The 18,144-nt window shown below is 48.7% G+C and overlaps 2 protein-coding genes across 2 annotated transcripts in view; one reads left to right on the forward strand and one right to left on the reverse strand.

Annotated features, from left to right (window-relative positions):
* LOC142363277 (uncharacterized) overlaps positions 1-9,398 on the forward strand; it is a 100,195-nt gene extending 90,797 nt beyond the window's left edge. The window contains exons 64-73 of the mRNA XM_075436723.1: positions 18-222; positions 1,151-1,338; positions 2,022-2,119; positions 2,520-2,704; positions 3,697-3,899; positions 4,396-4,585; positions 5,225-5,334; positions 5,546-5,665; positions 6,082-6,221; positions 8,445-9,398. Of these exons, the coding sequence (XP_075292838.1) occupies positions 18-222; positions 1,151-1,338; positions 2,022-2,119; positions 2,520-2,704; positions 3,697-3,899; positions 4,396-4,585; positions 5,225-5,334; positions 5,546-5,665; positions 6,082-6,221; positions 8,445-8,460 (1,455 nt within the window). The 3' untranslated portion in view covers positions 8,461-9,398. The remainder of the gene's footprint in view (positions 1-17; positions 223-1,150; positions 1,339-2,021; positions 2,120-2,519; positions 2,705-3,696; positions 3,900-4,395; positions 4,586-5,224; positions 5,335-5,545; positions 5,666-6,081; positions 6,222-8,444) is intronic.
* A 2,368-nt stretch (positions 9,399-11,766) lies between these two features.
* Positions 11,767-13,994, reverse strand: RMI2 (RecQ mediated genome instability 2). Its single transcript, XM_075436724.1, has 2 exons — positions 13,715-13,994; positions 11,767-13,010 (listed from the first exon to the last, which is right to left on the reverse strand). Exons 1-2 carry the CDS (start codon positions 13,983-13,985, stop codon positions 12,862-12,864), a joined length of 420 nt encoding a protein of 139 aa, XP_075292839.1. The 5' UTR covers positions 13,986-13,994; the 3' UTR covers positions 11,767-12,861.
* Positions 13,995-18,144: the final 4,150 nt, after the last annotated feature.

Below are 18,144 nucleotides of genomic sequence, written 5' to 3' on the forward strand. Positions count from 1 at the left end.
TTTGGGAACCACTGTAGGTGCAGCAAGTTGATTTTCTGTCGGAAGCAGCTGGCTGGCCTGCGATAGCCTTGCAGAAGGTGGCAGGACTCCTGCACAGGGTGGGCAGAGCTGTCGCCCGGGGCTGGAAGCAGAGTGGCATCCGGCAGATGCTGAGAAGCAAGGTCCCGCTTTACCTGGATAAAATTCAAGACATTGTCCAGCAAATGCAGAACGAATTTCAAAGTAAGCAAAACCACACAAAGCAAGGAAAATAAGGACAATGTCAGTGTGGGGCAAAACAAGCTTGAGTATAAGGGATGCTGAACAGCACTAATGTTTCTCTTTGGACCCAGCAAAAAGCGCTGACCCTGGCTCTCAGTTTGCAGCGTGGGAGCCTTGATGCAGTGAGCTCTAACTAACCGCAGCGTGACCGCCTTTCTGATGAAATCAGTGAGGAGGCACTCCCTCACACACAGGAGCCTGGATTCAGTCGGATGAGAACAAAGCCCCGATTCCTAAGCTGAAGCATTTCTGCGAACAGCTCCCTGGCAGGCGTTTCCTCCCAAAGGGCTGTGCCTGTCCGTCCTTGAGTTTTGAATGCTTGCACTAATCGGATTTCACCCGGTCAGTGTTTTCCAGTAGCCACTAATTCACTGTTCAGCTGGACCGCGGCCCATGTTGAAACCTTTGAGAAATGCGGTCAGCTGTAATTATCCGAGAGAACCTTCAGTTCTCACAGGTTTAAAACCTCCCTCTGGGCCACTCAGCGCTAGGCTCCTCCACTCAAAAGTGGGATTGAGCTGATACATCTGGTTTGAAATCAGTTGTGGCCAAACCTTCCTGCTCCTCGCTGAGCAGGCGCAGGCTGAGCTCTGCAGCCCTGACGGCGGCATGCTGCAAAGCATTCCGTACCTTTCCTTGGGAAAGCAGCAGTGTGAGCGTAAGGTGAGGCGTCCGGGTGGGTCGGGGTATGGCTAAACGCCTCCTGCAGTTTTTCATCGCCCTGTGTCCACACACACAGCTGTGGAATCTGCCTAACGGCCGTGAAAACAAAGGTGCCTTTCCCTGTTTTCTGTGTCCCTCCTTCCCTGACGCTGGACGCTGCGGGGGAACAGACGGCCGCTTTGTAAGGTACCGGCTAAGCTCTGTGCATGCAATGTGTTTGCTTCAGAGCCATTAGCAACTTTGAAGGAGGCCTACTACGATGTCACCTCGAAGCCACTGGATGAAGTTTGGCAGGAGAAGACAGAAGAGTACCTGAAGAAAACCCAGGCATTTTTACCGAACATTGTAAAAGATGCATGGCTAGCGGAACCAATCCAGGCAGCACTGAAGGTTGTGAAAGCAGGCTTGGATATGGTGGGTATAGCGCAGTTCTCCATTTTGAATGCTTTGAGAGACGAGGTCCACAAATTTAAGTCTCAGCTTTGAACTGTGGATACACAAAAACAGTTAAATCTTTTTGTTCATGGGAACAGTGTGGTTATTACAGCTAATTGACTGTTTTTGAAATGTTAGATAGTATTTGAAAGCAGTACTTTTCCAGCTAGAAGAGAGGTTATTGCACTAGTTTTGGTTGAAATCACAGCAGCAGTGATCTGTCATTCGTGTAGCTTTTGCTTTCCTTCCATAGAAAGGAGGGGCTGTGAGTCCAACAAGTAATGTGCTAATAGGTTTGGGCTCTTCCAGCTGAAATGAAGTGCATAAAGGATATATCACGATGCCGATTTATATTAACAAAGACATCAATCTTTTGCAAGTTACTGAAGCACATTAAGTCAGTGAAGTATTGGTATATTTTAAGTAATGGCATTTTAGGAAGGATGTATTTCTGTCCTTTATTTGTTGCTGTAGTGACTAGGGTCTATCCTCTGGATGTTAACTGCTAAATGACAAGATGCTGTCAGGCAAGTGATAAATGCAAGAGCAACCAAAGTGTTACTTCCCTGACTATTGATTTCAAACTCATTATCCAGTAGGGACCCTGCCCTGAAGCTACACTGAAGTCAGTTTTGTAACCTCCTTTTCTGGCTCTCCAATAGACTACGCAGCAGATGCTCAGGTGGGCAGAGGCCGTGTTTTCTAGAGCTGTGAGCAAGATCCGGAAGCCCTTACTCAACCTGTACAGGTTTTCAGCCAGGTAACTGGTGGTTTTTGCAGGCTCCCTGCTGCCGGGTGGTGTTGTAAATGGGAGTGTGCATAGGCAGCCTTCACATCAGCTCGTATGCTCGGGGCGGCGGACAGCCACCCAAGGGAGGGTCCTGTGCTTTGGGCGCAGGGCAGAGCACCGTGCTGTTCCTTGGTGTTGGCTGCTGGGACAGGCTGCCTGTCAAAAGCAGCTACTTGGTGGCAAACAGCATAGCGGTACCTACGACGGCAGGGTGCATTGCAGGTCTGAGCCATGGTGTGTCTTTGTTGTGGCGTTCTAACCAGACTGCAGTTCCTAGGAATATTTCAATTCCACATTTCTAATAATACAGCAAGTGCATTTCATCGGCCTGGCAAATAAGGGCACATGCTGTTTTGTTTGCATTCTACAGGAACTGTTCAGTGGCAGTAAAACTGCCGGTACTTCCTAAAGCAGACCGCTCCCTGGATCTGGCAAATATTGCACATTATCTCATTGAAGAAAAGCTAATGAGGCCTCTCCAGGAGCTCTACAATACCAACATGGTTGCAGAGTATTACAGACTCAAACGGAGGATGATGGAGAGTCCCTTTGAATGTGAGCCCTTTCACAGCGCTGCTTTGTTTTGTAACTGGGCCTGTTTCCACTTAGTTCTAAATTTTACAAATCGTATGTGGCATAGTAGTTTACATAGAGATGGTCACTAATTGATAATTTTCCTATAAACTTTATATACAGTCTTTCTTGTAAAACATTCATTTGGTGTGTAACAGTAGCACTTTGGGTAAAGCTGACATGCCATTAACATTCCTCTACTTAATATTAATGCAAATTTTGCAGCTCTTTACACTTCCTGAGGTTCAGACTAGAAATCGGTGGGTGGTATTTATCAGTCTTATCTATAGGCTCTCGTGAGTCAATACCATGGGCCAGTGCCAGTCATTCCTGTTGGCCCTGGGGCTTGCCTGGAGGCTTTGTCCACACTTTTGAGACCGGTGCCATCCCTTCTGTTGGCTCTAGGATGACAAAGCTCAGCCCTAGCAAAACTTCAGAGACAGTGTTGCCTGGAAAAGCACTGCTAAATGCTAAAAGACTGCATTAGCAGTCCCAACTGTCCCTTACAGATAATGGCTTTACCAGAGCGAGCCAGTTTCAATGGCTTCCTCCCGGTAGGCACTGGGAGCAGGTCCGGGTGATCAAATAGCCTACGTGATGTATCCGCAGGGTTTCCTGGGCTGCGACCCTGTTTGATGCTCTGGTAGTTTCTTTGGAGGCAGTGAATATTTTTGCTGTTTTCTGCATAGTAATGTGTAATGTGTATACGAGGGAGCTTACAAATATGATCAGATGAGCTTTGAATCCTCAGTCTTCTTTCTCAAAAGTTTTAGGACGCTATGGTGGATCTATAATGAAAAAGAAATTTCTAGATTGTTTCCTTTCTAGGGATATTTTTGTGGCAGAGCAACTTGTAACTAATTAAAATGTAGTGGTAGCTTGAGAAGTTATTTTAAGCATGTGCCAGCCAAGAAGCTGCACTTACTGCTCGGTGGAAAACTGACTGATGCTTCTGCTGAAATACCCTTCTCTAGATCATGCTGCGTTAATGGGGAGTAAGCATCTTATAACTTTTGATGGAAAAATTTATGATGTAGCATCAAAGTGCAGTGTACTTCTTGCCAAGGATTTTGTTCACAACACTTTCACCGTAATACTGGATGAGGAAACTGGTAACTCAAGATCGCTGTATGTGGAGATGAACCAGACCGTGATCCGTATCTACCCAAGACTGAAGGTAGGAGTGGGAAGTCAAACATTCTTCCTTTCCAGACCAGAAATTATCTTCAACCAACCAAAAAAAGAGTCTTCAAAATATTAATGCGCAAAACATAGATCAGAACAGCTCTCAGATGTAAGCACTAGAAAGTAACCACTTTTTAATTGGCAAATAACTCCCCAAAACAAAACTAGTTTTGACTCAAGGGCTGCCTGTCTGCTCTCTGGGCACTGACAGTAAGAGAGGCTCGGCGAACTTTTCAGTTTTCCTCTCTGTGGTCCTAGAGAGCGGCAGTTAGAGAGGTCTGTAGAACAGACTGGGCCCATAGCCTTGGAGTGCCTGGGAGGCTCTGGGCTCTCCTCCTCTTTCAGCAGCTCAGCACAACCCTGTTCTTATTCCCGAACTCTGGGCTGAGCAAGGTGGACCTCATCCTACCCGCAAACCCAGGCTGTGGGTGCCTGTCACTGAACTTTCACTGTGACATATTTGAAATTGCATTTTCATTTTCAAACAGATATCCAAGATGTATAACGTCTCCGTTATGGGAGAGAACTGCCAATTGCTGGATCAGTCCCTTGAAAAGAGGACCACTAATTTGAGGAGAGGAACCAACAAAATAGAAGTGTCTAATCAGAAAGGCGTTTCTGTCTCTTGTGACTTTCAGTACGACCTCTGTACCATCACTCTGGCTGGCTGGCACCATGGTGAGTGTGCATCACATGGCTCTCCTCAGCTGGCAGGCATCTGGCTGTGCCTCTGAATTGCCATCCCCTGTCAGTTGTCTTGCACTTGCATTTGCCCTGGTCATTGGTACACACCCTGGAAACGGCCCCAGGCATACCCAGCTGATGCCAAATAAAGCCGGGTCTGGATCGTTCTGGGAGAACAGCAAGTTTTACCGTGGTTACTATTGTTCCAGTGCAATACAGCAGACAGAAATGGGGGGAGGTGTAACACAGCCAGCCCAACCCCAAGCCCTGTGTGAGAATCACTGCTCTGTAGCTGGTTTATCTTGCCAAACTGGCAAGAACACCAAAGAGGGAGGCCTAAAAGCTGTCGGTGGTTTTTGGTGTATTTGGCACACATTGCTATCCATCTGCCCCACTCTGTTCTCAAGCTCAGAGCCCTGGGATCAGCAGATGCCTTGATCTGGTCAGGCGAAGCCCAGGAACAGCTACCGAGGAGACAACAGTGCAGTCTGAGAAGAATCCAGCATGGTGCCGGGGCACGCTTCCTCTCCTCGCATTACAGCCAAGCTCCACTGAGCCCAGAGACAGCTGCTAAAATGTCCCTCTGCCTGCTCCTCACAACTACTGTTTTACCCCATTGCAATTTCGTTCCAGGTGTGTCAGCTGGGCTTTTTGGTACCAACGACAATGAAGCTGGAAACGAATGGGTACTTCCTGATCGTTCCTCCGCTGGCAACGTGCAGGAGTTCACACAGAGCTGGCAGGTAAGGCGCTGAAGGGCTGCTTCCTCTGTGGAGCGCCACTGGTGCTGGAGCACTGTGGGCAGGACGCGACATGCTGTTTGGGCTTAGGTGAGCTAAAGCTGGATAATGAAACCAGCAGCATGCTGCCTATCAATTGTAGAAAAATTCATGCTACACACATTTTAAAAAAACAAACCACCCCCCCCCAACTTCAGTAACTCTGTTTTCCCAGGTGGACAAGTGCAGTCTTGTGCAGAGGAAAGTGAAGCCATGTCCAGTTACAGCTAAGCGAAACGTCTGCAAAGCATTTTTTAAAGAATCACATTCACTGCTTAGCAACTGCTTCAGAGTTGTAAGTATAACGTCAGGCTCCAGGGGACTCGCTGAGTCTGCAGGTGTCACCTTCCAAGGAGTACACGTAATTGTTGCAAGGATGTAGGCTTTTAGTTGCGGATAACTTTAGAAGTAATCAGAGCAATCCCGGCAGGCAAAAAGGCGTTACAGCACCATAAATATACGTTAAGGTCCTTGACGCCCACAAAACAGCAGCATGACCTTGCCCCACTTGTAGCATGCCAGTCTGGAATGTGGAAATACACGTACAGCCCTCGGGAAGAGACCATGGGGTTGGGGAGGGCCCTGACGGGGCAGGGGGACACAAAGCCGTGCCCTGCGCAGCGCAGGTGCCCTGCCCGAGTGCGTCTCCCGCAGGGGGGAGGGTGTCTGCACCCTGCACCCCCTCCCTGAACGATCCCCTCTGTGTCCAAGGTGGACCCCGTGCCGTTCCACGGCATGTGTACGTCTGACGTGTGTGGGCCGCGGGGGCTGAAGGCTGCCTGCAGTTTGGCTGCCGCCTTCGTTCACTTGTGCAACCGCAACTTTGTCCCTGTGGAAATCCCTCCCCAGTGGTAAGTTTCGTTTCGTTTCTCTTCATCCTCAGTATTCTGGCTGCGGTGCTCCACTACTCGCATGTACGAGTATGAGAAAATAAAACTCGTGAATCTGACTCTGGCCATGAGCAGAAGTGATCCTATTGCTGGAATTTTTGTCCTTTTCAGTCTGTTTTAATGAAATGTATCTAGCTCCTTTATACTAGAGCTAGAATTTCAAGATTATCAATACTTGTATTTCAGTGCAGCTGTCATCTGGCTAGCTGTCTGCTGGAAAGCTGCTTAAAACGCAAAGACGGCTGAAAGGCCTGAAAAGAGCAGTAGTGCTGGCTTGAAATTTTTTACCTGAGTCCTCGCCCATTTCTGTTGTTACTGTGCACATTAGTTACGGACCCTCCCACTGCTTGGTGAAGGCATACACACTGCTGCAGGAACTAGCGGAGGGCAGTTACTGCCCCACAGAGACTGCAGCCGTTTTCTGCTGGCGGCAGAATGTTAAGGGAGGAATTCTTCTGGTGTAAAGAAAAAACCCGTATAAATCAATACTGATGATTCACATACTGCTGCCTTAAGAGAGATGGCCAAGAACAACCCCAAAACTTACTCCGTTATTCATCTGCATTATTCCCTTCCAACCCCTAACATTCTGTGATTTTATGAAAAGGACAGAGCCTTCTCTGAAATTTGCTGTGTGCTTGTATTTTTTCACTGAATGAGAACATTACAGGAAACACATATACACATTGTTGTCACACTAATTACTGATACACAGTAATTACATGTGTAATTACATCTTTACAAGACTGCAGTGGAAACACTCTATGTAAATGACGGAATGGTGCCAAAGAGCCAGTTATACTTCTGCTTGAAAAGGAGCCCTTGGGTTTATGAGCCTAACTCTAACACTCCATGCTTTGCCAAGGCTCAGTAGTGAGAAAACAGGGAGGGGTTTTTAACATATGCAATGAAATGTTACTCATTTGCATCTGTAAGCTCACTGCCACCTCAGAGGAGTGATGTGGTGACTACACACATACTTGTGGTATGCCTAAGAGAAAATATTTTGAAGTATTTGCTGAATTCTCACTGAGGAAAGGAATAACTACCAAGTATTTGTAGATGACTGTGTTAACCATAAACAAGCAGCTAGAAAAAGAACACTGGGTATATACGTAAGCGTGTCAGACGCGTACGCTCCCCTGGGCAGCAATGATGCCACGTGGCACGGCCGGCCTTGTGCAGGCAGGTGGCCACCACACTCCTGGGCAGCATCTTGTAGGCACAAAGGGGTTTTAGCGCCAATGGTTTATATAAACTCTTCAGCATATGAATATGAAATGCAGAGACAAATTTGGTTCAATGTGAGCCTGAATATTCACTTGGAAGCCGTTTTAGAATGGCTCAGCTGCTAGTTTACATTATTCCCTTTCTGAGGAAAGGGACTGGAACAACAATGGCTCACAAGCTCAGTTAACAACACTAACATGCTATTAAAGCATGCTATTTAGCGAGCAAAGCATACTGCGGATGGTACACGTGAATAAACATCTTTAAGACAAGAAATAATTCTTCACTATTCAGCTTATTTTACACACCCAGTTTTGGACACCACGTTTAGTTACGTTGTGCACCAGCTGAGGAAGGTCTAGAGGTCTTTCTATGGGGAAAAAATGGAAGGGCTAAGGAAAGACATGAGTGAAGTCTTTAAATATGTAAACACACTAAAGAGAAGGAAGTGTAACAGCCCAAACTGCAGCAAGGGAGAACTAGGTTTGCTGTTGTGCAAGAGTTTGTGAGGGCCAGGCTCGTCACGCAGCGTAACCGACAGCCATCTCGGGTCAGGAGTGGAGAGAGAAAGCCTCACAGGAACAGCTAGTGCTGCACTGCTTGCTAGAGCTCCGTTCCTGCCGAGAAGCGGCTGCAGGACAGCTGGGCTAGCCACAGCCCCTCACCTTCAGTCATAATCCTGCGCTGTCCTCCTAACCGTGAACTGATCATCAAGCATGAAGGCAGAACCTTCCATCTTCATTTCCCTGTATCTAAGACAAAACCGTATCTAAAGTGCTAGAGTACTTTTTCCTGCAGCTTTTTGATGATGTCATAAATACATCCGATGCTCTTTTTCCCTGCCTAGATGTCTTGTAATTCAGCATCACAACAGCTTGTATTACATGTCGCTTGCTACTGTCTATCCTTTAAACACTTACTAACCGCTTCACTGCATTCATGTCTTCACTGCAGCCTGAGCCAGTTCTGAATGGCAGCTGGCAGCCCTGAGATGGAAGAACCCTGTCAGCACCCAACACGAACCAGCTATTTTAGGTAGACAAGCTAGAAGCAATAGCAGGGAGAACAGTGAAATGTGAATGAATTAGTGTTAGGACTACCATGAAAGCATATTTAGTATAAAGGGAGAGCTTTTCACTCAGAAGCACCTGAGGGTCAGAGGAATGATGTCAGTCCAGTGACGAGAAACTGCAATCAACCAGGAGAAAATGGACATAAGTTACTTGAAAAAAATTCTCCTGCTCAGTGGCAAAGCTGCCTCTGCACAAGCCTGGACCCACAGCGTGAATACACTGGAAAGATGGCAAAGGGTCTCTGCCAGCTCAGCTGAGTGCGAGGGGGCTACTTGGTGAAAGCAGCACACCAGCCTGGAACCTGCAGAGCTGCTGACTGCTTTTTCTCCAGAACTGAAACTCGGCTCTTCAGTAAATTCTGGAGAAAGTGTCCTTTTCCAGGGAAGTGCCCCAACACGCAAGAGGGCCAAGACAGATGATGGTTAAATAACTGAAAGCATTTAGTCATTTTCTCATTTTTGTGCTGGCTGATTTTTGCCTCGCTGCTGTTTACATTGTTCAGTGAGAACCAGCCGCCTTGGTGTCTGGTCACCGCTTTCACACTGTCCCTTTGCGTCTTCAGAGCCCCCTGCTTAGAAACCAGTTTACCTACTGGGAAAAGGTGACCGGCACCTGTCCTACCCATAAAGCAGCCTGAAGGTGTTACAGATGAGAGTGTTGTGTGACAGCGTCTCCTCTCTTCAATTACCTGCTGTATTGGAGGGCTACCGATTAAAAAAAATGCCTTACAGTTCTCCACACAACACCAGGAATGCAATTATTCCTTAGTAAAAGGAATCCTTCAGATGGCTTTGTATAATATGCAAACATTGAAATAATGGTGTTCTGAACTAATGAAACAATGTTAATAAACATTTGACTTCCTTATTTTTACGCTGGAGTATGTTTTTACTGATTATTCATAAGAATAACGTTGTACTGGTCTGCAGCGTCGGAACTGGCCGGTTTCAGTGGCTCCTGCAGATCACAGACAAAAGCAGCAGCTGGCTGCAGTCACCTCGTGTACCCTGCTGTAGCCCATGCTCGCGTGCTGAACACTTTCACTGTCCTTTTGTACAAATTCCAAGTAAAACATGATTCTCACACTAGTCAGGAACAATGCCCAAGCTTGTGAGGATTCCCACACACGAGAGGCTGTTGCATTAAACATGGCAGAAAGCAAGTCTTGCCGGGTAGTAATTTTCTAACTGCTTACTTACAGAGAAGAGGTGTTTCTATAATGAAGGCAAAACTGTACGAAATGTTTCTGAGAATTAAAGAATATTTATACAAGTTATTGACTCAAAAAATGCATAATCTTCTCTCCAGTCAATTAACGCATGCTAAACACCCTTGAAAAAATACTGAGGTGACAGCTGCAAGAACAAAGTAAAGTGTCAGCAAGTAGAGCAAAGGATTCAGAGGAGCTGCTCTGCTTTGCGGCTGACTGCAGTGCAGCCAGGGATGCAGAAGTACAGAGAAGAGTTTGCCTGTGCGGCAGCTGCAGACAGCCGCTGCGTCTCCCAGAAGCTGCACGCAACGCATTGCGGGTGATGAAGCAGCCATTTAAACACCGAGCCGCATTTTAAACTGCATCCACTGTGTTTTTAGTGCCTACACCTCACCCTCAACATGTCCTTCCTACAGGCCGTATGCACAAACTTCAGAGCTACAAAGGTCACAGACATTTACGGGTACCACACAAACTCTTCTGTCCCAAGACTTAGTAGCAAAGTTGAGGTTTTTAAGGATCTGTCAGACTGAGAAAGTCTGAAAGACAGAGCCGCGCGTTTCCACCAGCGGAGTTCCCCAGGTACTAGTACACGCGCCAAGATAAATCCAGATTTGTTCCAGGTATGACAGCACTAACACAGAGCGTGCAGAGGCCTTCCTGCAACCCACACCCATCCTTCCACCCTCTGCAAGGCCCAAACACCAAGCGCGCTCAGAATGAGCTCCCAGCTTTGAACTGCTCCACGAGACAGGGCTAGAGAAGCCTCCCCACCCTGTAACAAGTGTGACAAACCTCACAGACAAACCCCCATCCTGCTGTGCAACCTAAGCACAAGTTCGGTTGTGGACACGGGAGAACTCCCACCACCCCGCAGAGCCCCGCGGGCCCTTCAGCCTAACCCTGAACCCAGGGGTACGGCAAGCCACCCCCAGCCACAAGCAGCATTCAACTTTGATACCAGCGTCTTTTGCTTTCAGTTCCTGGGAAAGCACTTTTTAATATGACCCATCATAGAAGCATCCCGTCTTGGCTTGCAAGCCCTTAAAAGTCACCATTTTACTAACACAGCTGCAGGCCTTTCTGAAGCACTGCTTCAGTTGCAGATCTCCTTCCAACCACCCGCCAAGCAACGTTCATGGCTTTGTCCTGATCAAATATGTGACACTTGCTAAGGGCTTGGAACCAGAGCTTAGATCTGTTTTTTTTAGGGAGGTCAAGTGTACAGTACAGAGCCAGACAGATAAAGAAACACCCTAAATCGAGCAATGAAGAGATCTAGATCTTACTGTGCTCAGAACGACTGTTAGCAAGCAAGCTAAGAAACCCCAGATGCTTTGACTCACAAGCTCTGGACGGGAGAGGGTGGGGAAAGATGCACAGAAATCCTCTACAAATCCAATCCAGCCCTCTGCAAATCAAATCCTATATAAACGCAACTTTTCAGAGGTGTTCAGTGACTCTGCATCACTGCCAGATGGAGTAACAGTAGTTCCACTCCCGACAGCCACCACGCTGTGCCCCCCGTGTCTGACACGGGCTACAGGCAGTATTTCTTTCTTCCAGAAGTCTGCAGACACTCACGAGGATGCAGCAGAGCTCCTAGCTCTTTATTCCCAGGGTTTTACTGCCTAGCTAGAAAGCACAGCAAGGTGAACTTACTGGGAATGAACTTCAGGTTTCTGGCATAGGAAACACTCCAATGGCAAAGCACAAAACCAGTTGCCAGCCAATGTGCTGACCATTTCTGAAAGGCTACAGCATTCCACAAGTGCATTTTGCCCAGCATTAAAAACAGTAAATAAAACCAGACTGCCAAAATTCTGTATGTATGTGTGTGTGTTTTGGTCTTTCATCAGCAGGGTCTCAGAGCACAGGACTTCCATTGTACAGCTGCCTCTGACTTGGTCTGGTCTGGAATACTAAGCTCAAGGCTGGAATTGCACTCTGAAATCCAGCCCTTGATCTGTAAAGAGCTCACTGAAAGATCTACTTAAAAGACAGTATTTAATTTCCGTATGCTTTGAAAACATAACCCCACAATTTTAAAACTCAGTTACCACCACCTGATTCTTGTCTTAAATTGTACAAACAGAGAATGCCTCCCCTTCCTATACGCACTGCTAATTAACATCACTCTACTGCTCCACAGACTGCAAGGCCGTCCCACATGGATCACCCAATGCTTTCTTTAGGACTCAGATTCTCCTTAGACAAGAGCGGTAGCAAAGAGCAGTAACAGTTCTGCTTTTTAAAGGGTTTTTGATTTGATTTCATGGTTTGTTTGTTTTTTAACAGAAGGAGGAATGAAAGGTAAAAATAAAATATAATTAAGAATGATTCAATCAACTAAAAATAGCATGCATTGGAACAAGAAAGGAAACCTTCAAAGAGAAAAACACACTTAGGCACAGCCAGCTTGCTTCACAAGGTGGTAAAAGTATTTACATCTCAAACCTGGAGAACCTATTCCAAGGAATCCTGCGCCGCATCTCTGCAGTCAGTTTCACTTCACTGGAACACCAGGGTTGTTACTGCACCACTTTCATTACTTTAGAAACACAAAAACCAAAGACATATTTCAGCGCAAGACTCTGCTCAGACATCTGTCTTACAAGCAGAGTTTACTGACATTGTTATCACTGAAAGGGAAAACACAGGCAGAGAGGTTATTTCCAACCACCGTCTAAATGGGCTGAAACACATCTTGCCATCACCCCACGAGCCGAGTTCACCGTGGTAACACAAGTGCTGTGCAGCCCTCGCTGCCAAGAACACACCGCTATGGGAATGATGATCTAAACACACGCTCCTAGAAACAGCAGCTAACACATCTGGAAACACGCAGTGTTCTTAACGGCATAGACATGTTACTGAGAAAGCATTGTTTCTCCAATCTGCTGGTATAAAGAGAGACTGTGAAAGAGACGCACATTGTGACTACCCAGACACGCACTGGTCCCTCCGCTGAACCCTGGGCCTGACCTCTGTCTTTGCTTGCTGGAAACCCCACAAACACAGAATGGCCCAGTGTTCTGCACCAAAAAAAAAAGTACATTTGCATTATTTTAGGCAGAAGAACAAGTATCTAGGGGATGACTCTGTGCAAATCCTCCACCTCCAGGCTCCACATGTTCTTGTGCACGGGGTTTTCAGAAAGGTCTGTCATCTTTACTGCTCGAAGAACAGGCTCGGGACTGCAGGACTGCACCATGCCCATCACCATGACATACTTCCCTAAAAAAAACAAGCAAGCATGAAATTTAATTAACCTTTGTACTTTGATTTTAAATTCAGAAAGTAAAATATTTATACCTAAGTAGTTAAACAGTTTGAATTAAAGCCACCAACACATGCAATAAAACTCAGTGAACTAAGATTACTCAGAACCAAATTTCAGAAACGGCTTCGCCATCTGTACAGCCATTTTTACGCTAGATTCTACGAGGCCTCTGCACACAGCAAGTGGAAATCAGCACACAGCTGCCCCTTCCGCCGGCCGAGGCGGGGGACAACCCAGCAGACTGAGAATGAAGCAACGCACCCGCCCCTCACCGCCACTCCCACAGGACTGCAGCCCAGTGCTCCCCCCCGGAGCCAACAGCACCAGCCCCGCGGGAAGGGGACGAGCGGGATGCGCACAGCAGAGCAGGGAAGGCAGCCTGCAGCCCGCCTCACGGCCCCCCCCCCCGCGCGCGCCACCTGACCTCACCTCACCTGACCTCACCTGACCTCACCTGGACGCGGCGGCGCGAGCCTTCACTCTCAGGGCCGCGCGCGCCGCTCCCGACTCCCAGCTCTGCCCACCTGCCTCGCCCGCAACGAGGCCGCGCGTGCAGAAGCGCCCTCCGCGCGCATGCGCGGTCCGCGCGTGCCCCGCCCCCGGGCATGCGCCTTTCCGCCCTGCCCCCGCAGAGCAGAGGCCCCGCCCCGCCTGGTACCTGCGCTGAGGCAGGGCCGCCCTTTGGGCACCTCCTCCACCCCCAGCACGGTGAAGGCGCCGCTGCCGTCCTCCAGCCGGGCCCGCCCGCCGCCGCCGCCCCCGCGCTCCACCTCCAGCACGGTGCCCTGCATCCACACGGCCCGCAGGCGCAGCGGCGCCCGGCCCGCCTCCGCCCGCCCCAGCTGCCACGTCCCGCCGGCGCCCCGCGCCGCCCGCCGCAGCTGGGCCGACAGCACCTTCACCGGCGGCGCCGGCCCGGGCCCCGCCATGCTGCCGCCGAGGGGAGGGGCGGGGACGGGGGGCGGCGAGGCGGGGCTTGGGGGGACGGGGCGGGGCCCGGGGGCGGAGGGGCGGGGCTTGGGGGCGACGGGACGGGGCTTGAGGCGCCGCGGCGGGCGCTCCCTGCCGGCTCCTCCCGCGTGTGGCGGAGCCCCGTCGGTGTCCCGAGGCAGCGCGTAGCCGCCCGCCCCAGTTCTCCCCGGGCTGCTCTCGGGGCAGCCTTTCACCGCGGGCAGGCGGCGTCACGGCGGGAGCCCCGGGTGCCAGGGGCCGGCGGGACGCGGCGGCCATGCCTCCAGGCGTCGGGCCTGCGCCGGGTGGGCAAGTGGGCTGGCGGCTCCGTTAGAAAGGAAGCCAAGGAGTAAGCGAGCGGGAAACGGGAGGGGGGAACGCAGGCAGAGAAAAGCAGCAGGAAAACCCAGGGGGTGGATTCCTTCACAAGGCCCGTTACCAGCAGAAACGCGCAGAGACCGGGCTCCCCTGCAAGCACTCCTCTGTAGAGCAGACTGTTCTCCATTAAAATAGCCACCTGCTTGATTTTAAAAATCCATTTTTGAGTGGCAAAGTGCATCAAAAGGCCTTTTGTGCCTGCTCACCCACCACATTATGAATTATTTACTCACTGTATCTTTTTTCCCAGAGATACTTTCTGTTTAGAGACACTCTGTAAATGGGACTTCATTCCTTTTACAGTGTAGGGAAGCAGTTAACTTTTTGGTACCATTTACAGTAAGAATAAAAGATAATATTGGTAATAACAATAAAAATACAGTCCTCTAAGCACAATACAGAATCATGTAATCTGGCAATCACATCATGCGGCTTACAGGAACAGAAAGACATTAGATGGTTACTGCATAGGCACGCAAAACTTGAGCCAGGCTCACAGGAGAAGAGTATTTGTAATTTATGCCCCTAAGCTGCAGTCGCTTGACAGCATCGATATTTAGTTTCACATGAAAAAAACTAATTGTGCCAAATATTGATTAAAGTATTGTATTCCTATTTGTTACTGTGTAATAGGAGGGTCTAACGCTCATTAAGCCATTAAATCTACAGAGGAAGGCAAGACCCCTACCAAAGTGTTATCTCCAGGAGAGACTAAAAGGTCACTTTTAAAAGATTTTCCTTGACGAAACTGCGTGATGAGAAGACGAGCAGAAGCACTGCCGATCTGCTCCAAGGAACGGATTTGTTTTCCCAGACCGGAAAATCCTTGTCTTTCAGCAAAACACAAAGTTACCCTGAACTACCAGCACGGGTCTTACCAAAGAGCAGGCTCAGCTCAGCACGGCGAGACGTTCTGCGGCTGCAGGAAAAACACTGCCGCCTCCGCAGGCTGTTTTCTGGAGACGACCCCACAGCCATCCTGCCCTGCTGGAAGGGCAGCAGGGGAAGCTCGGCACACAGCTGGAAGAGGCAGCGAGCTGGTGGCGGACAGGCTGTACACCACCCCGGCTTTCACGTGAGCACATCTTCTGAGAGCGTGCTGGATGAGACGGTTTTGGTTGGCGCGGATCAAAAAGGAGCAGTCAGTCTTCTGCTTGCTGCTACAACACGTGCAAAGCTGTCTTCAGGGCCATTATTCCTCACGCTGACGTGCACACGAGGTGCTGTCACAGTACGGCTGAGAAAAGGGCCGACTACATAGAGATAAGATAGTCAAGAGCGCAGCAGGAGGCAGGTCTCCCTCAATTACTCTGGCACTGTTTGGTTGGTACGGTGTCCAGAGAACTTAGGATTCGACTCTAGATCTCCATGAAAAGGGATTTCCAAGGAAGCAGCAACTCGAACTTGTCTGCCCAGCTCAGACCCCTCCACACTCTCACTGACAGTACTACTTAAAACGGAGGCAAGGCTCTGCTCCCCTCTCTGGTTCTGGTAAAAGGCTGACGTTACACAATCACAAAAATCCTTCTTTCCCTTGGCCAGAAATTCTGATATTTTACAGTCTTTCATCCTACCCAAAAGAGCTTTAAAAAATACCTCTGTCCCAGCCCACTGGTTAACGCGCACAAAAAAGGTTCTTCAGCTTTATTTCTCAGTTTCTCTTTCCTAGTACTGAGAAGTCACTAACTAGATTTCAAAAGAAGTTTTGTTTTGTTTTGATTTTTTCTTTTTTAAGATTTGGAATCCAAGAAATCAATTTTTTTTTTTTTATTTTTAGTGTTTTCAAAATACTTGCTTTAGAAACGAGGCTACCTGGAAGCTCCGCAGGTGAATGGGAGAAAAGCCATGAAGAAGAGCCACTAAATACATGGATCGTAATGGTAACATCTGACTGACCCACAAACGTCCATAAAACAGATGCTGCAGCAGCACTCGCCGGCAGCGGCCCAGCAGCCGGGGGATCCGAGGCCCACGGCAGCTCTCTGGTGCTCTCTGCATTGGCATCTCTTGCAGACATGGGCTGCCCGCAGTCACAGAGCAAGAAGCATCCTCCTTTGGTAAAAGGAAGCAGCATACAGGAGCTAAGCATGACAAGAAAACAGTACTTTGTGAAAATGCATCGCTCCATAAGTGAGAAGAGGGATCTGCGACAAACGGTCTTCCTTTCCCTGGCATTCATATGAAACCCCACTGAAGGACAACGTTCAGCACAGACAAGAACGGCCAAGTTCCACCGTTAAGAGCTCCACACTAGCTGATGGTTATTTGCTTACACTGCACACAGAACTATATGAAACAATCACAGGAATATAAAATTCAGTGTTCCCTGGTGTTTGTTTTGTACTGCATGCAAGATGCAATGTGGACATGCTGGACAAAGTCTGGAAAACCATCCTCATCCTCCAGGGCTTTTTTTTTTATGCTATCTATCTCATTATCACTGACTTTAGACAATGATTTAAAATTAATGGGCCCATGGGTTGGAATTAATGGGTTGGAAGCCAGTCATATTTGCATCTCTAACCTGAGCTCCAGCTGCTTGTAATTTCTGCTTTGGGACTGGTCAGTCTGGCACACGGATGCTAAATTGCATTCAGTCAGCAATTTCAAAAGACCGGGAGCCAGGCAGGTCATCTGCTGATACAGGAAAGCTCCAGGTGCAACCTGCCGAATTTTTACTTCGCAGGTAGCTCTCAATAAGTGATGCTTTAGAAGCGGCTTGGAGAAGGCAGGTAAATGTGAGTGACAGACATCATACTACTACCAACAACAACAGGGGCAGCCTGGCCTCTCCCGTCACAGAGTCCTGCCGAAACGGCGTGGGAGTCACTCTACGGTGAACTAACTTTTGTGGCAAATGCTCTCAAGTGAAGCATAAGTAAGGCACCCTCCCGCGCTCTTTATTCTTGAGAATCTCATACAGACACTATATGTGAGAACCTCATACAGGTGCTATACGTGAGAACCTCATACAGGTGCTATATGTCACATATGCTCAGTGGCATCAGTAGAGGATTGCGGCAAGAGCCTTGCCCCAGCTGCACCTGGCATGCGTGTGGCAGAGGAGAAGCAGCATCTGGCCCAGGCCCCTCCTCAGAGAGGGTGGAAACGTGAGCGTGTACAGCCATCCAGCACGCCAGAAATTATTGCATTGCTCTCACCGGCACACAGGCTCAACCCGTTCTGTTCCTGCTGATGGCAGCCTACAGGCTACGAACACAGCGTGAAGCTCCCCGGCTTGGCTGACTCATTTCATTTACAAAGAATACTTAGAGGAAATGCTTAGCGTGCTCCAGCTGCGTTCTGCAGAAGTGGGTGTCACCTGATTATTCCTCTCCATGCTATAAATATGCTGGTATGTAACTGAAATAAATCAGCATTCTTTGGAATAGGGCTGGGACATGACAAAGAAAAAAAAAGGAAAGTAATTAATCATAGTCTTTACCTTACCAGTACTGCTTGCTGCTCTGAAACAGTCTGTAAAGCTGGCTTCCAGACAAGCTTATTCAAACTCCTGCACCAAGACAAAAAGAACTCGTTTTAGATAGGAAATACGAATGGCATCCGAAGCGTTAGAGCTTTGCCCTGACTGAAGTGAAGCCAGTATCTAGGAGGCTTCAGGCGTTCAACCTTTCTGACTTTGTTTCACTTCATAAAAGAACGGGATATTCTGGTGCAGCCGAAGAGGAGCGGAGAGCCCCTGTACGCAGGGTGGGGGACCACAGGCCAGGCTGTCCCCCCTGGGCAGCCGCTGCCTTC

The sequence above is a fragment of the Opisthocomus hoazin genome, chromosome 15 (assembly GCF_030867145.1).
Source record: "Opisthocomus hoazin isolate bOpiHoa1 chromosome 15, bOpiHoa1.hap1, whole genome shotgun sequence".
Classification (NCBI taxonomy): domain Eukaryota; kingdom Metazoa; phylum Chordata; class Aves; order Opisthocomiformes; family Opisthocomidae; genus Opisthocomus; species Opisthocomus hoazin.